At 48.5% G+C, this 20,639-nt stretch overlaps 1 protein-coding gene across 2 annotated transcripts in view; it reads right to left on the minus strand.

Annotated features, from left to right (window-relative positions):
- Positions 1-20,639, minus strand: part of EPRS1 (glutamyl-prolyl-tRNA synthetase 1) — a 1,308,133-nt gene that overhangs the window by 444,339 nt on the left and 843,155 nt on the right. For both annotated transcript variants that reach the window (XM_069608586.1, XM_069608585.1), the window contains one exon: positions 15,625-15,834. In XM_069608586.1, the coding sequence (XP_069464687.1) occupies positions 15,625-15,834 (210 nt within the window). The remainder of the gene's footprint in view (positions 1-15,624; positions 15,835-20,639) is intronic.

The raw sequence follows: 20,639 nt of genomic DNA on the forward strand, positions 1-20,639 counted from the left end.
TCTTTTGGGTGTGGGTGGGTTTTGGCTTCCCAAAAACCTTTCCATTTTCTCCATACAAGAATGGAGTCTTTCAAGGGTCTCATGGGGGACCCCTGAATAGTCTAGAGGGGGGAAATCAGTGTTTTCACCTTCAAAACGCTTAGAACGCTCCCACAACGTCGAAGAAAGGTTTCCGCCGCCCTCTGAAAAGCCCTCTGGTAGTTCAGAAGTGCCCTTAGATGAAGGGGGCAGTTCCTGGCTACTCCTGTGCTTTTTCGGCGTTTCCATAGCTTTTTGTGCGTTATTCGACGTTTGTTTCGTCGTCCGCTTACGTTTGTCTTCGGAAACAATTCTCGCCAGGCTCTCGACAACGAGTTTGTCAGTAGAGGGCTCTGGGGTCGACGTTGCCTGCGTTACGCGTTGTTCCTCGACGGCCGCTCTATGGAGCGTTACGTCGGATGATTTTGAGGTAGCGCCCGTGTTTGATGAAAGCCCAATCGTTGGTCGCGGCTGCGTTTGCGGGTGGGGCTTGAGACCCTTACGGTCTGAGGTAGAGGCCGGAGTGCCCTGCGTCCCCTGCGGCGCTGATGGATCCTTCGTCTTCGACGAAGAAGAGCCGTGGGTTGTGTGCTTAGGCCTATGGGGTCTATGTGCGTCCTTGTCGCTGGGGTGTTCATCCCCATAAGCAGGGCGTGAGCCGAGCCCGTCGGGGCCGGGGACGGACGTCGAGGAGCGCGAGCGCTCCTTCTGGGGGTTAATGACTTCCGTAACGGACGTCGAGTTATCACCCTCCTCGTCACTTTCTGTAACAGCGGCGGCGGGTGAGGAAACCGACTTCGACATAGCGTAGTCCGCCCACCTCTTAACTTTTCGTTCTTTAAGAGTTCTTGGTTTCAAGAGCTTACAGGCCGCGCAGCTGTCGTCTTTATGATCGAGGGGCAAGCAACGATTACAGAGCTTGTGTTTGTCCTTCCAAGTGTATTTGCCCCTACAGCGTGGGCAAAACTTAAAAGGTGTCCTCTCCATAGCTCAGGCAATAATAACTGGTGATAACCCCAAGGGAAAGATAGGGGAGAAAGAAAGACATTCTCAAAGAGAAGATAAAAGTTCGAACCCCCACTCTCCCTACTGTATGTTGGCCGGCGAGGCCAGGCCACATGTTCGGCAGCGCCGAAGCATCTCCTCCGTCTCTTCCCCTCCGTCGAAAACTTGCTCGGCGGAGAAACAGCTTCACAGCTAACGTCGAGGGGAGGGATCTTTAACAATATAATAAGTATAATTAAGGACCGAGGTCCGTAGTAAGTATTTGCAATGTCTCTCTAGGAGCTCCGCGTAAGGCGACCAGAAGCTGGGCGGAAAAAAACAATCTGAGGGACCTCGACGCGTGAGGGATTGTGGGTACAACGCACATCACTATAGGGATAGTGTTACAGACACGCCTTGTCGACGTCCCCTTTTTCGACTACGAAAAACAAAATGCAATACTCTGCAGTGACCACTGGATGTCGGACCTATGCACAGCATGTGATTCTAAGCAGATTAACAAACATCAGAAATATATATATATACACACACACACACACACACACACACACACACACACATCCTTATATACATCCATATATACATGTCAAAATAAACACCAACACTTCTTGAAAAGGGCTTACCTTATTGAAACAGATGGCGCAAGACTGCTCTTCACATTTGTATTCGTCCGCATGCTGCCGTTCGAGGCAGTAGTGGCGGGTAAATGTATGAGGCACTGACCATGCCGCTGCCTGGCAAATGTGTCAGCGGGATTCCTGCCCACAACGCCGTCGACGAGGAAGTTGCCCTTGTGGAATGAGCTCTCGGACGCCCTTGTAGCGGGTTTCCCGCTTTTGAATGACAGAAGGCAATCGTCAACGAGACCCATCGGGCCAGTCCCTGCTTTGAAATTGCTTTTCCTTTTGCCGAAGGACCATATGCAACGAAGAGTTGTTGCGTAGATCTAAGCTGCTGAGTTCGATGAAGGTAAAATTTTAGAGCTCTCGTGACGTCCAAGGTATGTAGGACTTTTTCGGCAGCCGATGAGGGGGTCACGAAAAAGGTGGGCAGGATAATGGATGAGTGCTTATGATATGCCGTAAGAACTTTTGGAATGAAACGAGGATTCGTTGTCAGAACCACTTTGTCCTTAAAAAACCTTAGGTACGGAGGATCTATGACCAACGCTTGCAACTCCGAGACCCGCCTAGATGATGTTATAGCTATTAGAAAGGCCACTTTCCATGACAAGAACTTCATCGACGATGTGGCCATTGGTTCATAGGGTGGTTTCATTAACCCTGCTAGCACCATATTCAGGCTCCACGTTGGTGGAAAACGTTTAACCGGAGGGAACATCCGGAACAAAACCCTCATGAAGTGTTTCACCAACCTGTCACCAAACAAGGGAGACGACTTCCTTCTCCTTGTGAACCTAGAGATGGCCGCCAGGTGTACCTTTATTGACGAAAAAGATAATTCGCTATTCGCTAGGTGTAGCAGATACGGCAGAAGCTGTTCCGGAGTAACCCTTAGAGGTTGCACTCCCGTCGGTCCTTGACACCACGTACAGAACCTTCTCCACTTACACTTGTACGACTTGTTGGTGGAAGGGGCTTGCGCTGCTTGTAGGATCCTCCGACAGTCCGACGAAATGCTCCAGGCACCAAATTCTGAAAAGTCAGGAGCCAAGCTGTGAGATTGAGACTGTCTGGATTGTGATGCCACACTGTTCCCTCGTCCCGGGACAGGAGATTGGGAACCTTCGGGAACGTTATTGGTTGACCCACCGACAGGTGAAGCAGGTCGGAAAACCACGGCTGCCTCGGCCAACACAGTGCCACTAGGATGACCCGACACCTGTACCTGCGTATCCACTGCAGAGCTCTCCGTATCAGAGGGAACGGAGGGAAGGCGTAGAGGAACTTGTCCGTCCACGGAAAGGAGAACGCTTCCCCTAGAGAGCTTTCCTGTCTCCACCTGCTGGCATACATTTCGCACTTCTTGTTCCTCTTCGTAGCGAAGAGATCCAGCGGAGGCCGTCCCCATTTCTCGAAGACCTTTGACAACTGAATGGTGTCTATCTCAAATTCGTGAATTTGGTCCATATTTCTGCTGAGCGAGTCCGCTTGCTCGTTCCGTACGCTCGGAAGGTGATGAGCTATGATGGATATATCGTGTTTCGGAGCCCAGTGCCACACCTTCTGAGCCTCGGTGGAAAGGGTTCTGGATCGTGTGCCCCCTTGCTTCCTCAAGTAAAACATTGCTGTTGTGTTGTCTGTCAATACTTTCACTATGGACCCTCTGATGTGCGGTAGGAATGACTTCAGGGCCTAGCGCACTGCTCTCAGTTCCAGAACGTTGATGTGAAGGAGAGATTCCCTCCGAGACCAACGACCTTGCGTTTGTAGAGTGCCCATGTGTGCTCCCCAGCCTGTCAGGGACGCGTCCATCACTATGGTTAGCCAAAACTCCGGCTCCTGTAGGGGTACCCCTCTGGATAGATTCTGGAAGCTTTTCCACCACTGAAGAGCTAGTAGGAGCTTGTCGACGTCGGTCAGTTCTTCCTTCCAGAGCCCTTGGGCCTGCGTCCACCGGTCCGCCAGAAACTCTTGCAGCGGCCTCATGAACAGGTGGCAGTTGCCCACCAGAGGAATGCAGGACGCCATAGCGCCCAGAATTGACATATATTTTCTCACTGACAGTCTGGTATTGATTTTCAGCTGACCTGACAATCGATTGAGTTTGGTGATTCTGTCGAGGGATGACTTCACTAACCCTGACTGGGTCTCGAACTGTGCGCCCAGGAACACCAAGCTTCTCGACGGCGTTAACAAGGATTTCTCAAAGTTTATCGCAAACCCCAGCCGTTGTAAGAGGTGCAACATAGGGGAGGACCCCCTCACCAACCAGTCGTCGAGATACGGGTATACATGATGGCCTTGCCTTCTCAGCCAGGCTGCCACCAGGGCCTAACACTTCGTGAACGTTTTGGAAGAGGATTTTAACCCAAAATAAAGTACTGTGAACTGGTATTGAGTCCACCCTACCACAAACTTTAGGAACTTTTTGTGTCGCCGACACATCGGTATGTGGAAGTACGCATCCTGCAGGTCCAGAGACGCCAGAAAGTCCCCTTCTTGAACTGACCGGATCACTTCTTGGAGCGTGAGCATTTTGAATTTTAGGCTTTTCAACGATTTGTTTAGATCACGCAGGTCTAGAATGGGACGCCACTTTCCGTTTGGTTTTTTCACCACAAAGTATCGGGAATAAACCCCTTGACCCCTCTGTGACGACGGAACCAATTCTATAGCACCTTTTTGTAGCATAAGTGCTACTTCCTGCTGCAACACGCTCAGATGGGGTTGAGCTACAAACGCCGGTGGAATGTGCAGAGGGTTGCTTTTGAATTGCAGGGAATGTCCGTATTTTACAGTGTCCAACACCCATTGATCCGTTATTTGCTCCCATTCGTTGATGTAGCACGATACCCTGCCTCCCAGAACGTTCCGATGCCCGTCATTGCTGGTCCTTGGTCTTCTTATCCCTCGTCGACGAGTAACCTGTTCTCTTCTTGGGGGCCTGGTAGTCCCGGCGTCGTTTTGCCGCTTGAGAAGCCCGTCTGAATCCCTGGGAGGGGTATGCTGGCCTACTGAAGGATCTGTCTCTCGATGCCGAGAATCTGGAATTTCCCGATGCTACCCTGAAGGGACGAAAAGACCGGAAACTTCGACCACTGGAGGGCCCCCAAGGAACGCGCTGTGTCAGAGTCCTCTTTCATGCCCTTCAGGGCTTCGTCTACCTTTTCGTCAAAGAGAAGGTCTCCCTCAAAAGGCATATCCAGCACCTTGTATTGCACCTCTGGTCGGAAGCTGGTGCATTTCAGCCATGCCTGCCTTCGGAGAACGACACCGTTATTCACCTGCTTAAATCCCGATTCCGCGAGGTCCACTGCAATGTTTATGGCATGATTGGAGGCCTCTTCACCTTCCCTGACCAGTAACATCACCGCCTTACGATGTTCTTCCGGAAGATGCTCCAGCATAGGAGCCAGTCAGTGCCACATCTCCCGGTCGTATCTGGCTACTATGGCCAGAGAATTGGCCGCTTTCACTGTGGTAGCACCTACCGACAGCACTTTTTTGCCCAAAGCATCCTGGCATCTGGCATCACTTTTCGGGGGGGTCGTGCACTTGTGCTGGGCCCTCGCCGCCGACACCGCTGAGTCAGGAGTTGGTTGGGAGGAAAGACACTTGGGGGTAGACTCTGGAGCCTTAAATTTTTTCTCCAGACGAACTTTTATCGCTGGTTCCGAGAAAGGGTGGCGCATGGTCTGTAACCCCTCCTGCCACACATGATCCAGGATGGGTACTGAAAACACTGACCACCTCCTCTTTCCCATGTGGTCGAAAAGAAAACAGTCCTTTTTCTCCTCTTCCTGGGCTAGCCCGAATTCTGTACAAGCCTTGGCCATCATGGTGTGAAATGACCCAATATCGTCCGGGGGAGACGGCTGAGCCGGGCTTCTCGGAGTTTCTAATTCTGCTTCGGACTCCCAGGTTGGATCCCTGGAGGGGGAAAGCGAGACATCCGATAAGGCTCTACTGTCCGAGTCCGAATCCATCAGCTCTCCCTCCTCGCGGCGTGGAGCCGAAGGTCTGCACCCGCTGGCAATGCCGTGGGGGCTGACTGAGGTGGCCGACGAGACGGGCCTGGGTCGTCGATGGCCGACCTAGCCGGAGTTGCTTGTGGTAGTCTGTCGTCCAGTGTCTTCAGCAACGTGGATAAGACCTCCAGCGACAAGAGTGACTGCGGATTGAGAAGAGGGGTAGACCCCGGAATGCTCCCGGGGAGAGGCCTGGTAATCCCTCGTAACACGAGGTCTGCAGGGCCAGCTATTCTCACATCCTCATCTCCCGAGGACACCGACAAGGCCTCTTGCTGCAGTAGTGTCTCCGGCAAAACTGGGTCGTATGCCAGGCCTCTTGCGGGATCTCCGTCGACGAAGCAATAGCTGGCCCCGTCGTCGACGTCGTCGTTACTGTCTGCGGTCCAAGAACGGTTGAGGCCAATTGTGTCAGTGGTAGAGAAGTGGTCGACGAATGCCCTGCCGTCGACGCCGGTGGTGCTCGTGCAGGTCCATGAGGCGTTCCTGCCTTTTCTGAACTCGACCTGCGCTTCTCTTCATCTTGACTCGAGGTCGATCTATGATGATCACCCAAGGAGGATTTAGATTTTTCTTTTCCATCTTTCTTTGTTGAAGATGAGGATGACGACAAAGAGTCCTTAGAATGGCTTCTCGATAATTTTTTCTCCACCGGTTGCGATTTCTTCACCGGGGGTTCCGACGATGTCGAGCGGCGCGGGGCCCCTGAAGAGTTTGACACTGAGGCCACGCTGCGCGTGGAGCCCACCTCCGAAGGCGGGTATGCCCCCGCTCCATCGTTTAACCATGCCACAAAGTCTTCGACTCTGATCTTTAAGAGTCTTCTGGGAGAAGCCCTTACATATGTCTGCCGAATGATGAGGGTGTAGGCAATATATGCAATCCATATGTCCCCCTCGTACACCTTCAACCCGCACGTAGCGCACGGGCGGAACAGCACTTTCCCTGACATCAGGAGAAACTCCAACAGCACAACCTAGACAAAATAGACTACACAAGGTGCTTCCACTACTTTAGAGACGGTTGAAATCTGTGTTAGGAAAGATTTCTTAATTGTGGGTAATTTTCCTTCCATGTGGCAACCCCTAAAACTTTTTGCTGTTTTCACCATGATCTAGACTTTGCCAGAGAAGTGCAGCCTTCTGCCGCACTCCTCTGGGCTTTCGCTCCATTCTTACGGGGAAACTGACATGCCCTTAAGACAGTCAGTACCGGGAAACACTGTTTTCCGTAGTTTCTTTATCATGTTGCAGCTTTCGTGCAACATGACACAAGAGGGCACTGTAAGCTAAGTTACTGCTCTCTAGCCTTCTACAGGCCCTAGATACTTTTTTTGGATTGTAACTGATCGGTGCAAGTGAATCACGGACGGGAATGGTGGCAGCGATCGTTTCTTGTGTTTCGAGCTCTTTTTGGCGTTTTAAGCGTGTTTCTCGCGCTTAGCCCAAAATGGTGGCCTGGCTCCCAAAATGGCCAGACCACGAGGCTCCTTTGTCCTGTCCGCTGACCGTCTTGCTCCCTTCACCTTCCCCGCTGTGTCAAAACAGCACGCCTTTCCGTACTCACGCTCTGCTTCTGGCCACAGTGGAGGCTGCGCTTGAGTCGCGGAACTCTGTTGTTCTTCATTTGTGCACTAAACTGAACTGCCTGATTCCCGCAAAGAGACTCCCCTTTTTGCTCGTTGGCACCAGCGTGTGCAGGTACTTTTGAGCACAAGGTTCCACTCTCCGTAGGGCTTGGACTTCATTTTAGTTAGGTGCCTCTGAAGGCGGACTGGGTCTAAACATTATTTTGCACTGCCTGTTTTCCTTCCCTTCTAGGTGGACTACACATTTCGTGTATCTAACGCTTTAGACTTGTTTGTATTTGCATATATATTGTATTGGTTTGGTATGTGTTGGTTTACTAGAGTTTTATTGTGATTTCTCGCTACGGTCATTATTGCAAAGGCCTTGGAATAAATGTGTATATATTTTTAATATAACACCTGTTTGGAGTAGTTTGTAAGTGTCCTTGCTTTGTGTGCTCATTGAGGGCTTTCAGTCACCCTCACCCCTCTTGAGACCTAGTCTTGACCGCCGCGATCGCTACCCTGATTGGTCTGGCTTGTCCAGAGGTTACCCTGTTCCAAGTAATTAGGTTGGCCTTCTGAACCTCTGCGCCGCCAGGACAGAGTTCAGAAATCCGTCTTAACATGAAGGGAGCCGCGGGGGTGGGGCATTTATACGGCTACGTCCTACTGGGGCATGCGTGCGCGGGCCCAAAACGACGTAGATAGCACACAAAAGTGTCGAACGTTTTCCTATGGGAAACGGCTTTATAAGCATACCGAGGGTTCCCCGTCTGTCGACGGGGAATATTCTAAGCATGTGAATCAATCCATGAAAGATCCAATGCTGGAGAAGAAATGTTACCGTAGTCAAACACATTTAGCACATGAATTAACACAAGAGAGTCGGGGATAAAAAATCATAGGCAATACTTTTGTCAAGGCAGATAGAATCAAGAGACACTTTCTAAAACGTAGATAAAAGTCAATAGGCCTGCGCCAGTGTCAAATGGGACAGGGCCCTGTTGTCGAGGATCACAAGCTTAGTACAGTTCACGATTCGAGATTGCCAGGAGTACTTAGATATTGTCAAAAGGGAAGCAAAAGTTATAAGAGTGAAGGAAGATAAGGACAAGCCTCTGGTGAGGAGAAAAGGGGTTCACCTTAGTTCCTCGAAGTTGGACACAGTACCTTATTCGTATGAAGAGCTGGTACTATGGCAGTTGTTCCTGGTCGTTCCTGCAGACTCCTGGTTCCTGAATCTTCAGTCGTGGGGACAAGAAGGACGACGTCTGGAGCGATCTGCACTAACCAGGGATGAAGCCAGCAGCAGCAAAGTAACGGTGAATAAAAGGTGTGCTCCTTTAAAACAGGAGAGGCTCTTCAGATGGCTATCCGGACCACTACAGCTGTGTGCAGCGATTTCGACCATGAAGAGGATCCTCTGCCTGTGGAAGGTGAGCTGGTTGATCCCACCAGGCTCAAAGGAAGAAGACTCTGGACTGGATCTTCTCTTGTCGTTGAAGGGTAGATAGCCAGGACTGCAGCAGGGCTTCATCGGGACTCGGGAGTTGCAGCAGCCGTCTTCTTCTCCGCTTCTCTTCGGTTCTTTGCAGTTCCAGTGGCGACTCTGACTTCCAGCCCAAGAGTCCTGCCTTTTATGCCAAAATCCCCCATTCACACAGCCTGGCTGTCAATCACTCAGCAGGGGGGTTGTCCGGCCCGGACAACCACTTCAGCCAATCGACACAAAGTGCGACTCGGGTCTTCAAGGAGACTCTGTGCAGGTGGTGACTAAACCCCTCCCTCACATTCAGCCCACCTAGACACCCAGACGCCAAAGGAGGGCTTCAGGACAGGAGCCCGTCGAAGGTCGGCAAACAAAGGAGGCAAACCTGGTTTGCCACGCAATGTAAAACACAAGAAGGACTTTAACAAAAAGAAATGGCGATAAAACCCAACCGGAGCCAAAATAAAAAAGTATTTGGTCAAGCGGGTTTAAGTTCGAGGCTAATACAATAGCCTAAAACAGTACCACGTTTATATAGTATAATTGTGGTAGAAAAGTTAGGGAAGATACCACTGCCACCAGCCAAGTCTTAGTGTTAAGAGAGCAAAATAAAGCTCAGAGAGGCACAGACAAAAAGGGATAGGAACTAACCCTTTCCAATACTCCATGTAAGATGGGGTGTACTGGGACTGTAGTTTAAATGACTACATAAAGTTAATGGCAACAGTAGTCCGCCCCAGAAAATGGAGTCAGTGGGAAGTCTCAAAGACAACCCTGTGTCAATGCACTGAAGGTGCTGTGTAACACAACCAAGTGGGGCTCATGGAGTGAGCCCAAGATCACACAAACAGTAGGCAATACACATGGCAAAACACATGTAAGAGTGGGGAAAAAGGCTCACACTCTTACCAGGTGAAAGAAAGAAACCCCAGAAATCCAGCAAAGCCGCTGAGGGACTCACTAGGTGAGGGAAAGTAGCCATAAATGATAATTCTCCCTAACAACTATCACCACCGAAGTGATCCCCTGGCGGCTCTGAAAGAGAAGGGGAGGGCGGTTAGTGGGAGGAAGCTGTAAAAGTGCAAGAGAGCAGTGATGTGCTGTTGGCGGCCTCAGCCCGGTGGGTCCGTTGGCTGGGCCTGGGGTGTTTGCGGCTGGTAGTCATCGTGTACTGTTGTGCGAGTCTAGGTGTAAGTTTGTGCCGTTTCTTGTGCGGTAGGTTTGTGGTTGTGTTTGGTTTGTAGTTTGAGAGATGTATGCAGAGGGGGAAATTGTTAGTGCAGGTTTGTTAGTTGGCATCTCTATCCTGACTTGAGACGGTGGGCTTCGGCAATCTCCCCAGATAGGTTTCGGGAGCATCCCTGCACCTCTGTCCTGATCTGGGTCCGTCTGGCCTTCAAGGTCCCTTTCACATCTGGCCCCCTCTTTCCCCCGCCTCCCTCGAAGCCCTACCTGTCTTCCCTTCCCACTCATATGGCCGGTGCACCTGCCAATGTCCACAGCTCAGTTATTGTGGTGTTTGATAATATCCCAACAATTTCACAATATTGTGGTACCTAGTGGCAACTAAGGGGCGAGTGCGGGTGTTGTGTTGGGTTAGGGTGGGGTTGTTAACTCAGTCTCCATGGATGTCGCCTGAGTTCCACTCTTTACTCGGCGTCACTCGTCCGGGTGCCGTGGTGGCTTCACAGTCGGTTCTGGGAGTTGTCCGTGTCCACTCTAGTTTTAGTCATCCCTTTTCCTTTCCGTTTCGGTTTTCAGTTTGAGTCTCATAATCAAACATCCAGCTTCCAATGCAGCCCGCTCATGCGCAGGAAGCCAGCACGTGATGAAATTCCTAGCATATGCACTGCGAAGATAAAGTAGCAGATGCAGGGATCATCTAATTCTCCCACCGAGATCTGGCCCATTAAAACCACTTGGATGCCAAAGGCGTCGCTGTAGAGGACGCCAGAATCTTAGTGCTGCACTCTACGACAGTCATGGACCTTGTCAGTAATCCAAGGTATTCATTGGTACAATACAGAACGATTCTCTCAAAGAATAGAAGTAACACGAGAAGCTGGGCTGAAAGGGCGCAAATCGTGTGCATGCACAGGAGTGGGAGGAATATTGACATGCTGGGTCCAGACAAAGAAGCTGCCTTTTCTCTGGTATAATCGCAATAGCAAACGGTTGTGATTAAACATCCATATAAGGAGGAGCAGCTAGGGTGAGAGCCGCCTGGATGGCACAACCCCAGCAAGCGACATCTAGGCACTTGGCGGGGGTGAGCAGCAGCAGAGCCTGAGAGCTAACAGTGGGCTCTCAGGGCAAGTTCGCCTATAGGACCACACGTATAAGGTATACTATGCACCACGGACTGTCAAGACAAGCTAGATCACTAATATGGGATGGGGGATCTTAAAGTAGTCTCTTGGAATGTTCGAGGACTCCGTTTTATTAAACTAAATAGGATCATGCAGTTTCTAAGACATCAAAAAATAGATATTGCACTCCGCCAAGAAACACACTTAACCATGGACAGACAAACTACATTATCAAGGAAATGGCGGGGGTAGACTCTGGGCTCGTCATACTCTGCATTTGCCAGAGGAGTTTTGATATGGGTGGCGCCGTCAGTCCCATTCAAAGTGCAGAAGACTATAAAGACGCAGAGGGCAGGATGATTATAGTACAAGGCATGGTGGAAAAGAGGGAGCTTTGTACTGTCAATACATATGCACCGAACTAGGGAACTGCAGACTGCTTTCGGTCACTATGCCCACAACTAGCCGGATATAGAGATGGTGCGCTGATATGGGGAGGGGACTTCAATTGTACTCTGAAGCCCAAGTTGGATAGGTCGGACGACAAGGTGGAGCACCCGGCCCCAGCATCCAAAGTCTTGAATACAATACTGCAATGATTTACTTTGGCGGATGTATGGAGAGCCTAACATCTGCAGGCCCGGGGAAATTCACACTATACCGCCCTTAAAAATGTATATACTAGATTGGATTACTTTTTTGTAGGGGAGGAGATACTGGGTGAGTTCAAAATGGAAAAGTATAAAGCACAAGTGATGTCGGATCATGCTCCCCTGGTGGTCAAATGGCAATAAAGTATGGCAAATATATAGAAAGGCAACATGGAGAAGGAGACAAACCGGACGGTTGAATGGCCTAGCTCTATAAGAGCGAGTTTAAGAGAGACTTGATACGGGAGGTTAGTGGGAGCAACGGAAATACGCATATGTTGCAAGAAGGCATTAATAGATGTTTTTTGGATTACTATAAGGAGCTGTATGCAAAAACATCGACAACACAACAGGCAGAGATTGACTAGGCGATATAATTCCCCAAATTAAAGGAAGGGGCATTAGGTAGGCTGGAAGCACCTATAATGGCAGAGAAACTGGAATCCACCATCAGAGGGTTACCAACGGGCAGAGCTCAGAGAGCAGAAGGATTACCTAGTGAATTCTATAAAGAGTTCATTACGGATGTAGTACCCCCACTGTTGGAAATGCACAACAAAGCATTAGAAACAAGCATGTTGCCGACATTACTGACGGAATCTTTAAAAGTCACATTGCTGAAGCCCAATAAGGATGACTGTGGCTCCTATAGGCCCCTATCGTTACTTAATCAGGACGGGAAGATAGTCACAGCACTACTAGCCAACAGACTTCGGCCAGAAATAGCAAAATGTATTCACCCAGACCAGCCCGGATATGTTCCAAATAGGGATATTACATGCAACATCAGGAGGTTGCACCATATCATAGACTATACTCAAGACAGTACGAATCAATATGCAGTGGCTTCACTAGATGCAGTTAAAGCATTTGATTCAGTCAGGTGGTCATGGCTGTTAGCAGCTCTAAAGGGCTTCAGTATGGGACCAACATATAAAGTGGGCGCAACATCTATACGGGAGTCCGATGGCCAGGGTTAAGACCGGCGGGTGCATTTCGGAGCAATGGAAGCTAAGCAAAGGTACCTGGCAGGGTTGTCCGTGGTCTCCTATGCTATTTATATTGGCCCTGGAGCCGCTAACAATTTATCTTCGTAGGGATTATCAAGAAGCGGGCATAACTATAAGAAGTAGTAATCATCAGCTTTCCCTGTACGCTGACGATATGCTCCTTTACCTACAGCATCCTGAAATTAATCGGCAGTATATTCTAGAGGTGTTGGAATGGGATGTATATGAATTGTTCGAACTACAATTGTTGGAATTACAATTGACCTTTGCACAATTGACCGAATTGTGAAGGTCAATTGTTACATATATGCGGGGGGAAACCCCCCGCAACCATATATATATATATATATATATATATATGCGGTCAATTGTGCAAAGGTCAATTCGGACCCTCGACTTTCGGTCAATTCGGTAATTCGAACAATTGTGTTCGTACAATTTTGGTAATACCGTTGGAACGTTACGCAACAGTATCAGCTATCACGATTAACACTCAGAAGTCTTGCTCGTTGCCCTTAGTGGGGTACAAAGGGAAACACTAAAGACAAGTTGCCATCACTGCAGATTAAATGGGAGATGCCCACATTTAGATATTTAGGGATAGATATTTATCACGACCTTAAGACAGAACACTTACAAAACACGGCAAAGGCAGTTGACAAAATAGAGGAATCCATTTCTGGAAGAAACTGCCGCTATCGCTGATGGGAAGAGTGGCGCTGTTAAAGATGGTAGTGCTGCCAAGGCTGCTCCATTTCTTAACAAATGTGCCATACAATATACCCAGAGGCTTCTTTGAGAGGTTGGCTACAATATTTCGTAATTTCTTATGGCATAACTCGAGATGCCACAGAGCCCTTGCGAAATTACAAAAAAATGTATGCTCAGGGTGGAATTGGTCCTCTGCGCTTTGAGGCCTACTTATTGGTGTTTCAGCTACAATTTGTTAGGAAGTGGTTGTCACATGTGCAGTCCCAAGACACTGTGCTATTGCAACCACAGTGTGTCCAATTCTTCTTGAAGGAAGTAATATGGACCGTTAAAGCATGCATCCCTGACCCCCACCCCACCCCCGTTACTTTGAACTGGGTAGAGAGAAATTGCAGAAAGCGGGCCGCTTCTGGCATATAGATTTGCCATATCCCCCCATTCCCCCACAAGGACCATTAGTATTGCTAAAACAAAAATACTCGCAACTCAGATTGAAGATACGTTAATACTGGGAGCCAATGGGGGTGGCGACGGTGAGTGCCTACTACAGGAAGGCAAACTGAAAGATTTTGCTACACTCGCCTCTGAAACAGCCATACATGCCAGAGAGTATATTACTATGCAGCACTACTTCAGAGGGTACAAAGCAGATGGCCAGCCCCCGATGTGATATTACAAGACAACGATATGATAGAAATATTGTATGACATTTCAGAAGGGGGACATGAGGTGTTGCGATTATACGAGTTGTTAATGTCACAACCAGGGGATGGGATGGCGCAAGTGAAGCACAAATGGCCCAGGGGAGGAGGCTTTCTGTGGGTACTGCCAGGCAACCACAGCTGGCCCTGGACTTGCTTTCTGGAGGTACAGCTCCCTCTCCAAAGTGCAGTCTCTCCTGGACTCACTGGGCCAGTGTCAGGACAGTTTTCTTCTCCTTCAGGTCTCCCAGCATCTCGGCAGCTTTTCTGGTCTTCCTCTGGCTTTGTGCACCTTCCAGCAGCCCCAACTCGCTTAAGGTGCACTTTCCTGCCCCGCCTTTTATACTTCCTGGGAGTGGTGATTTGGTTCAGGTGTGCATGGTTGTAAGGGAATGCCTGACTTTGCCTGTCCTTGTTAATGGGACAAAAAGGTGGTCGTACATAGGAGTCAATGGTCCAGGGATTCCTATGGGTAAATCCTCATTCCTCCTAGTTGCTTCTTCTTCGTCACAGCATTTGAAGGAAAGGATGAATGAAAGGAATTCTGAGAAATCTAGTGAGTTGCAGATTTTTGGAGAAAATCGGCTGAATAATTATTAAAAGGTTTGTCAACAAGAAAACAGGGATTATGGGGTTTGTAGTGTTCCATTGACGAGGAGGCACGGTTGTTGTCAGAAGGGGGGACAAAGATGGGTAATTGTGGATAAATATGTTTTCTCCTGCCTTCCCTTAAAGGCAAGTACTGGGGTAGGATGGGACTGTGGTGGCAATATTCCATAAAGACGGAGGGGTTGTCTGGTAGGGGTGTATCGCAGAAATGGGGATACTGCGTCTTGCCCGAAGGCGTTCCTTCAGTGGTCCCCAAGGGCACCTTGTCCAGGTGAACCTCCCTCGCTAGTTCGCCTCCAGGATCGGGATCAGAGCGCGATGGCCCACTCCTGGTCACCTGAAAAAAAGGATCCCCGGCGACTACCAGTGAGAACACCCTCAGGTTTCTCAGTAGCTAGAGTGCACCAAAAGTGAATGTGTACATAACAGTGGTGTATGTTTATTATAATACTAAACTGTGTTTTATGTTTATTGCTAAGAGTCGTAAAATTAACATTTGGCCTAACTTATGTTCAAAGTGCCTTGTGTGTGCTTAACGGAACCTTTCACCACTCTCATTAGTCTAAGCATTACTGCCAAGTCACACTACCATGATAGAGTTTGGCTAGATATTGGGGTCTTTCCCTGCTCACCAGAATAGGCTGGGCTCTCAGAATCTGTCCACAATACTGATTCTGAAAATCCATCTCAACAGTCAGCACTGCGGCACACCTCACCCTCCGCTGGTGAAAGTTTTTTTGGTGCCAAATGACAATTGATTATCTAAGATCAGGAATCTGTGGGAGGATGCAATCCATTAGAATGTATGTCCAGAACCATAATTGGTTCGCAAAAAATACAAACACAATGCAAATGAACAGGCATCAGAACTAACACGGAAGCATCTCCAATTGAGACTTACCTCTGGGGCAAAATCAGCAATGTGGCTCTTTTCTTTCTCCAGTGCAGCCTGAGACACAAACATTGGAAAATAGCAGTTCTCCACTCCAAGCTTCTTGATCTCCTCATCAAAGAAATTCTTGATGGATTCCCAGATTGCGAACGCCCAAGGGCGCAGAATGTAGCATCCACTTACATCATAATACTCAATTAATTCTGATTTTGTGATCACCTGTGCAAAGGAGATTTTAAATACATCAATACAGCTTTCCCAAAGAGACATATTAATAGATTTGTACATAAAATAATTAACATGAATAAAATAAACAAAGTAAAAAGTTGAAACAGCGCTATAAACCTATTACACACATGAAAGAAAAACTTATGAAGGTGGTACAGAGCTTGACTGGATGCAGGTATTGTATGGATTGACTAAATATAATGTCAAAAAAGTACTGTAAAGCAAAGGTTTTCAGTTGCACTGGAACATGCTGTTGGGTCGGTCTAGCAAGAAGAATCACCTAAAAAGAGGGGGAGACTTCCCCCAATGACTCAATGTTCTTGGGAATGGTTCAGAGGTCTGGCGGAAAGGCCACATCGTACCAATGCTGCTGGGGGTCTGTAAGGGCTAAGCGCTACCCTTTCAGAATTATTTCTCTTAAGGAACAAACTATAATTTTTCAACAATACTCTTCTAGTATAGTCCTTCAGACTATCAGTACTGGGAAACTATGTTACCCTTTTACATTTCATGACTTTTTAACATTGCACACAGCATCTTATAATGCAGTTCAATGATGACATTTTTCTATCAGCCTAGCTTTTTACACTGGGGTTTTTTGGTTAGTTTTACCAAGTGCCCAAAGTGCCCAAAGAAAGCCTAGGAGCAGCACATACTTTTTTACCATGTTTGTATTGGCAACATTTGGGTTCACTGCATATGGCTACTAAATGGGGCTTGTGCCCTAACATGGCCGTGGCATGATATTTTTGCTCGTCTTTGGCCATATTGTATTTGGCCTTCTTCCTGCCTTGCTAGGTCAAGAAATCCAACATAAAGCCATGCACTTGCCTGGTAAAGCTGCTGCTTTTGCGGGCTAGTGATGCCTTCGGGTTTGTGTTGACGAGAAAGTGGGTGGGACTGCCTAGTGCCATTCCACATTCTTGGTGTAAGAGTCTAGGTGTGGGGTATTAGTGGAACCAGTAGTTGTCCCCGATAGACAACTAATGGCTACTGGCTGTTTGAATGGTGCAGATCCTTACAATCGGTTGGCTTGGTCTTGATTCCAGGCTGGATTTTGGATAACAGAACTATTGCAGCCATTTCCTCAGATCTGCGTTGGAGCCAAGAATCCTTCACAGACGAACTGCAGACTGAAGATCCGAAAAAGACTCCTGAAGAGGCCTGGCCTTAACCCAAGCGGGCCCACAACCTGAGGAACAAGGGCACGTTTTGTACGTAAAGCAAGTTTATTGTGCAATTATCCGGGGAGCAGTTAGATGGTGCTGTAGAACCAAACAAAGCCAAGTCTCAACAAACCACATCAGTTGACATCTTATATACATTTTTGCAACAGTTCAAACACTCCCAGATACAATATTACAATCCACCCCAACATGTGATTGGACAAAAACCTCTTCAGAGAAATCCCATCTTTCTCCATTTCCTACATTCTCGTTGGTAGCCTTTATCTTAACTACCATCTTCAGCTTCTGTATTGAACACACCTCTTCTTAGGATTCATTCGAGGTAGGTTATGACATCATCATCATTCAGTTAAACATTTGTATGCAAACATAATTCATTACTAGGAATAACTGTCCCAAGCCCTTTTAATCTTAACTCTTGACTGCACATTGTTCGCATAAATATTCCAAGCAATATAAAGAAGGCTGGGTAAATAAGTTCTCTTTGAATTAGCAATAATGTCTCATTCTCCAGGTCACTGGTTCATTGGATCATTCTAATCTAAATAACTGCCACTTCATCGCACATAGCACATCTGGAAATACAATTGAAACTCCTGGGTTCCAATTACGTTTGCCTTGGGCATTGACTCACCCAGTGTTTTACTGCTGGCCAAAACAAATAGTGAAACCCCTTCTGTCACGCTCCCATGCATCAGGAGTTTACATCAGAGATCCTTATCAGACCATAAAACACATGGCCAATCCCTTCTGAAGAGCTGCCCGTAAAGGTTGAAGTTACTTATTCACCCATTTTCTGATCTCCGAAAGTCCACAGAATCAGTTTCTCAAAAGTCAAAGTTCACTTTGCAAACAGCCTTGACTGCTGTGTTTTGATTCATTTGTAAAAAGCCCACTATATTTTGACTCATGAATTCCCCATGTATTTTTATCACGCATGATTGCATGATTAATACCTATTCTCTATAACCAGTCCTCTTCCTTGCATGTGCATTAAAATTCTTCCCAGGCTCTTAGTTTACAGGTACTTCAAAGCACCCAATGTGTGAATCATGTTTATGTTTCATTTGGTGGTTTTAACATTTTATCTTTCTGTGCGCGTGTAAGCTAACATGCATCAGTTCTAAACAAAATATAACACTAAACAATAACATATCCCATCCACAATTCTTGATAACAGTGCCCGAGATACGATTTTGAGGTGGGAGTATTTTACTCCCCATTTTTAAACTTTGAGAGTTAATGTGATTTTAAGAGAGTAAAAATGTCTTTTCTCCTTTGCAAGACAGTAAAATGTATGCAACATCCAGCCGACGCGTGCAAAAATCATTTGATTATGGAAATCATTACTATGCAGCAACTTTCTGCATTGTGATAGAATACACCTTTCATTGTTTCCCTAAGGTCGGTCCATTTGATCTCTCGTATATATTTAAATGTTGAAAACACAAAAACCTAGCCAATTATATAGTAAAGCAAACATGAATTGTATGGTGTGTTTTGAGGTTCGATAGCAGAATTGTTTTTTGATGTTAAACGAAAGTCCTAATTTCCTGGAGCTATTACTACCTAATAGTATGCCAATGTTATGATACAACAGTGCAGAGAGGGAAGAACTTCATGCTAAATTCTATATCTAATCTCCTGGTCAAATTGTTATTTAGATAGCACTTTTGCCAAAGCACTGTACATAGAACATATTTATCACAATTATCACCAAACCAAAGTTGGTACTTCTTTATTGACCTCGAAAGGATGAAAGGCTGAGTTGGCCTTGCCGGGATTTGAACCTGCAGACTACAGATCACGCCCAGATCACAGCAACGGTCTCTCAACTGGCTGAGCTATCTTATTGGCCAGAATCTTTCAGAGGTCGGTAAACTTCGTATCGACTGAGGTATAATAATTACAGTACGTAGATGTTGGACTAACCATGTATGAAGCGTTACATAAAGTTAAAAACCTATCTGGTTTATCACAGGGACAGGTTTTGTTGAGTTTCTATTTCAATGACAAATGTAACTTTCATTTGTTTGTTTTTGAACGGCGCTTGCACTTCCTGGAGAGTCAGGTTTTGGATGTTTTAATAGTAGCCTTGGAGATTTGAGAGGTTAGAACACCTGTGATTGGTGTAATGGAAACCAATCACCCTTGAGCAAAGACTTTGCTGCCACCAACCATTTATATTAATGTACCCCATTGACTGCAAGTTTGAAAAGATGTAAACTAGACCGGGCATACTTAATATTACACACTGTTTTCATAATTATAGTTTACATTAAATTATAAGTGTAAACATGATTTGTCTCCGCATACTGGTTTGCTTGCACTGGAAAAAAAGCATAATTTGTTACAAAAGATGAATTCTAAATTGCAATTTAGCTTTCCATCTTATTAATTATACAATCCGGAGGCCACCAGGGGGGCGTTTAGGCAATGGCAGCCTAATTCCTGAGCTCCTGCCGGAGTCAGGTGTTCACGGGGATTGAGCCCCTCCCCCCCCCCCCCCCCCGAGACCTCCCCCATGGAGAACAAAGGAGACCAGGCGGGAGGCGACCCCCCGGGGCTCCCCCGGGAGAAAGAGCGACGTCCAGAGACCCCGGAGAACCAGCACCGCGGACGACCTGTGCTGCTGCGGGCTGAAGGAGAAGCGGAGGCCCGCCGAGCCTGGGGACAAGCGCGGAGGCGATCGCCGCCCCCCCCCCTCACGGAGACGACCTCCAGCAGCCGGCGGCGAGGACTGCTGTGCGGGGCCATCCGACCCATGCGGGGTGAGCTGCCCCCACCGAGTGAGACGGGCTTTCCCCACGCCGCACCGGAGCGGCCTGATCGCGGCATCGGCGGCCCGCGCCAGGGGAGTGAGGGAGCACCCTTGTCTCTCGGACCAGCACCCACCCGAGAAAGGGAGGCGGCACGGGGGCCGAAAGCCTTCCCCAGGCTTGCCTCCGCCCCCACCCCTGCCAACATAGAGAAGGGGCCGGCCAGGCGGGACCAACTGAGGAATTTGCCGGAGTGAGGGGTGGGCGGGCGCCCCCCCCGTGTGGAGAGCACAAGAGCCTCCGAGGGGCCCCCGCGCCGGGTGTGAGGTGGGGCGTGTGCCGCCCGGCGGCTATGCCCCACAGAGACACCAAAGGACCACGGAGGCGGGGGGAAAGTGACTCTCTCACCCCCCCCCCCGCGGAAAGCAAGAGACCCGGGGGCTCCCGCGCCGAGTCTGAGGCCCCCGCCAGAGGAGAGCGGGGCGAGTGTCCGCTCGGCAGCGGGCCCCCATGGACGGTGAAGGACCACGGAGGTGGTAGGAGTGTGAGGCCCCCCCTCCAAATACAAAAAAAGGGGTTAAAGGGGGGAAAAAAATAATGAAAAAAAGAGATTACAAAGAAAACAGCAAAAGAACACTGAGGCGGGAGGGGAGTAGTTCATGCCGGTCCTCCCCCCCCGATCCCCCGAGGGAGGCTTTACTCGTGTGGCACCTGCAGGCCTGCCGGATGATCCCGCGGCCCCCACAGCGCCGAGGCGCATCCACCTAGTGGGCCCGTAGGGTCGCCTGATGCATTGGCAGAGGTCTCTGCAAAAGTACCGCTACCAGGAGACAGGCCCGACCCACGAGAG

The sequence above is a fragment of the Ambystoma mexicanum genome, chromosome 4q (genome assembly GCF_040938575.1).
Source record: "Ambystoma mexicanum isolate Mex_15411 chromosome 4q, UKY_AmexF1_1, whole genome shotgun sequence".
In the NCBI taxonomy this organism is placed as follows: Eukaryota; Metazoa; Chordata; class Amphibia; order Caudata; family Ambystomatidae; genus Ambystoma; species Ambystoma mexicanum.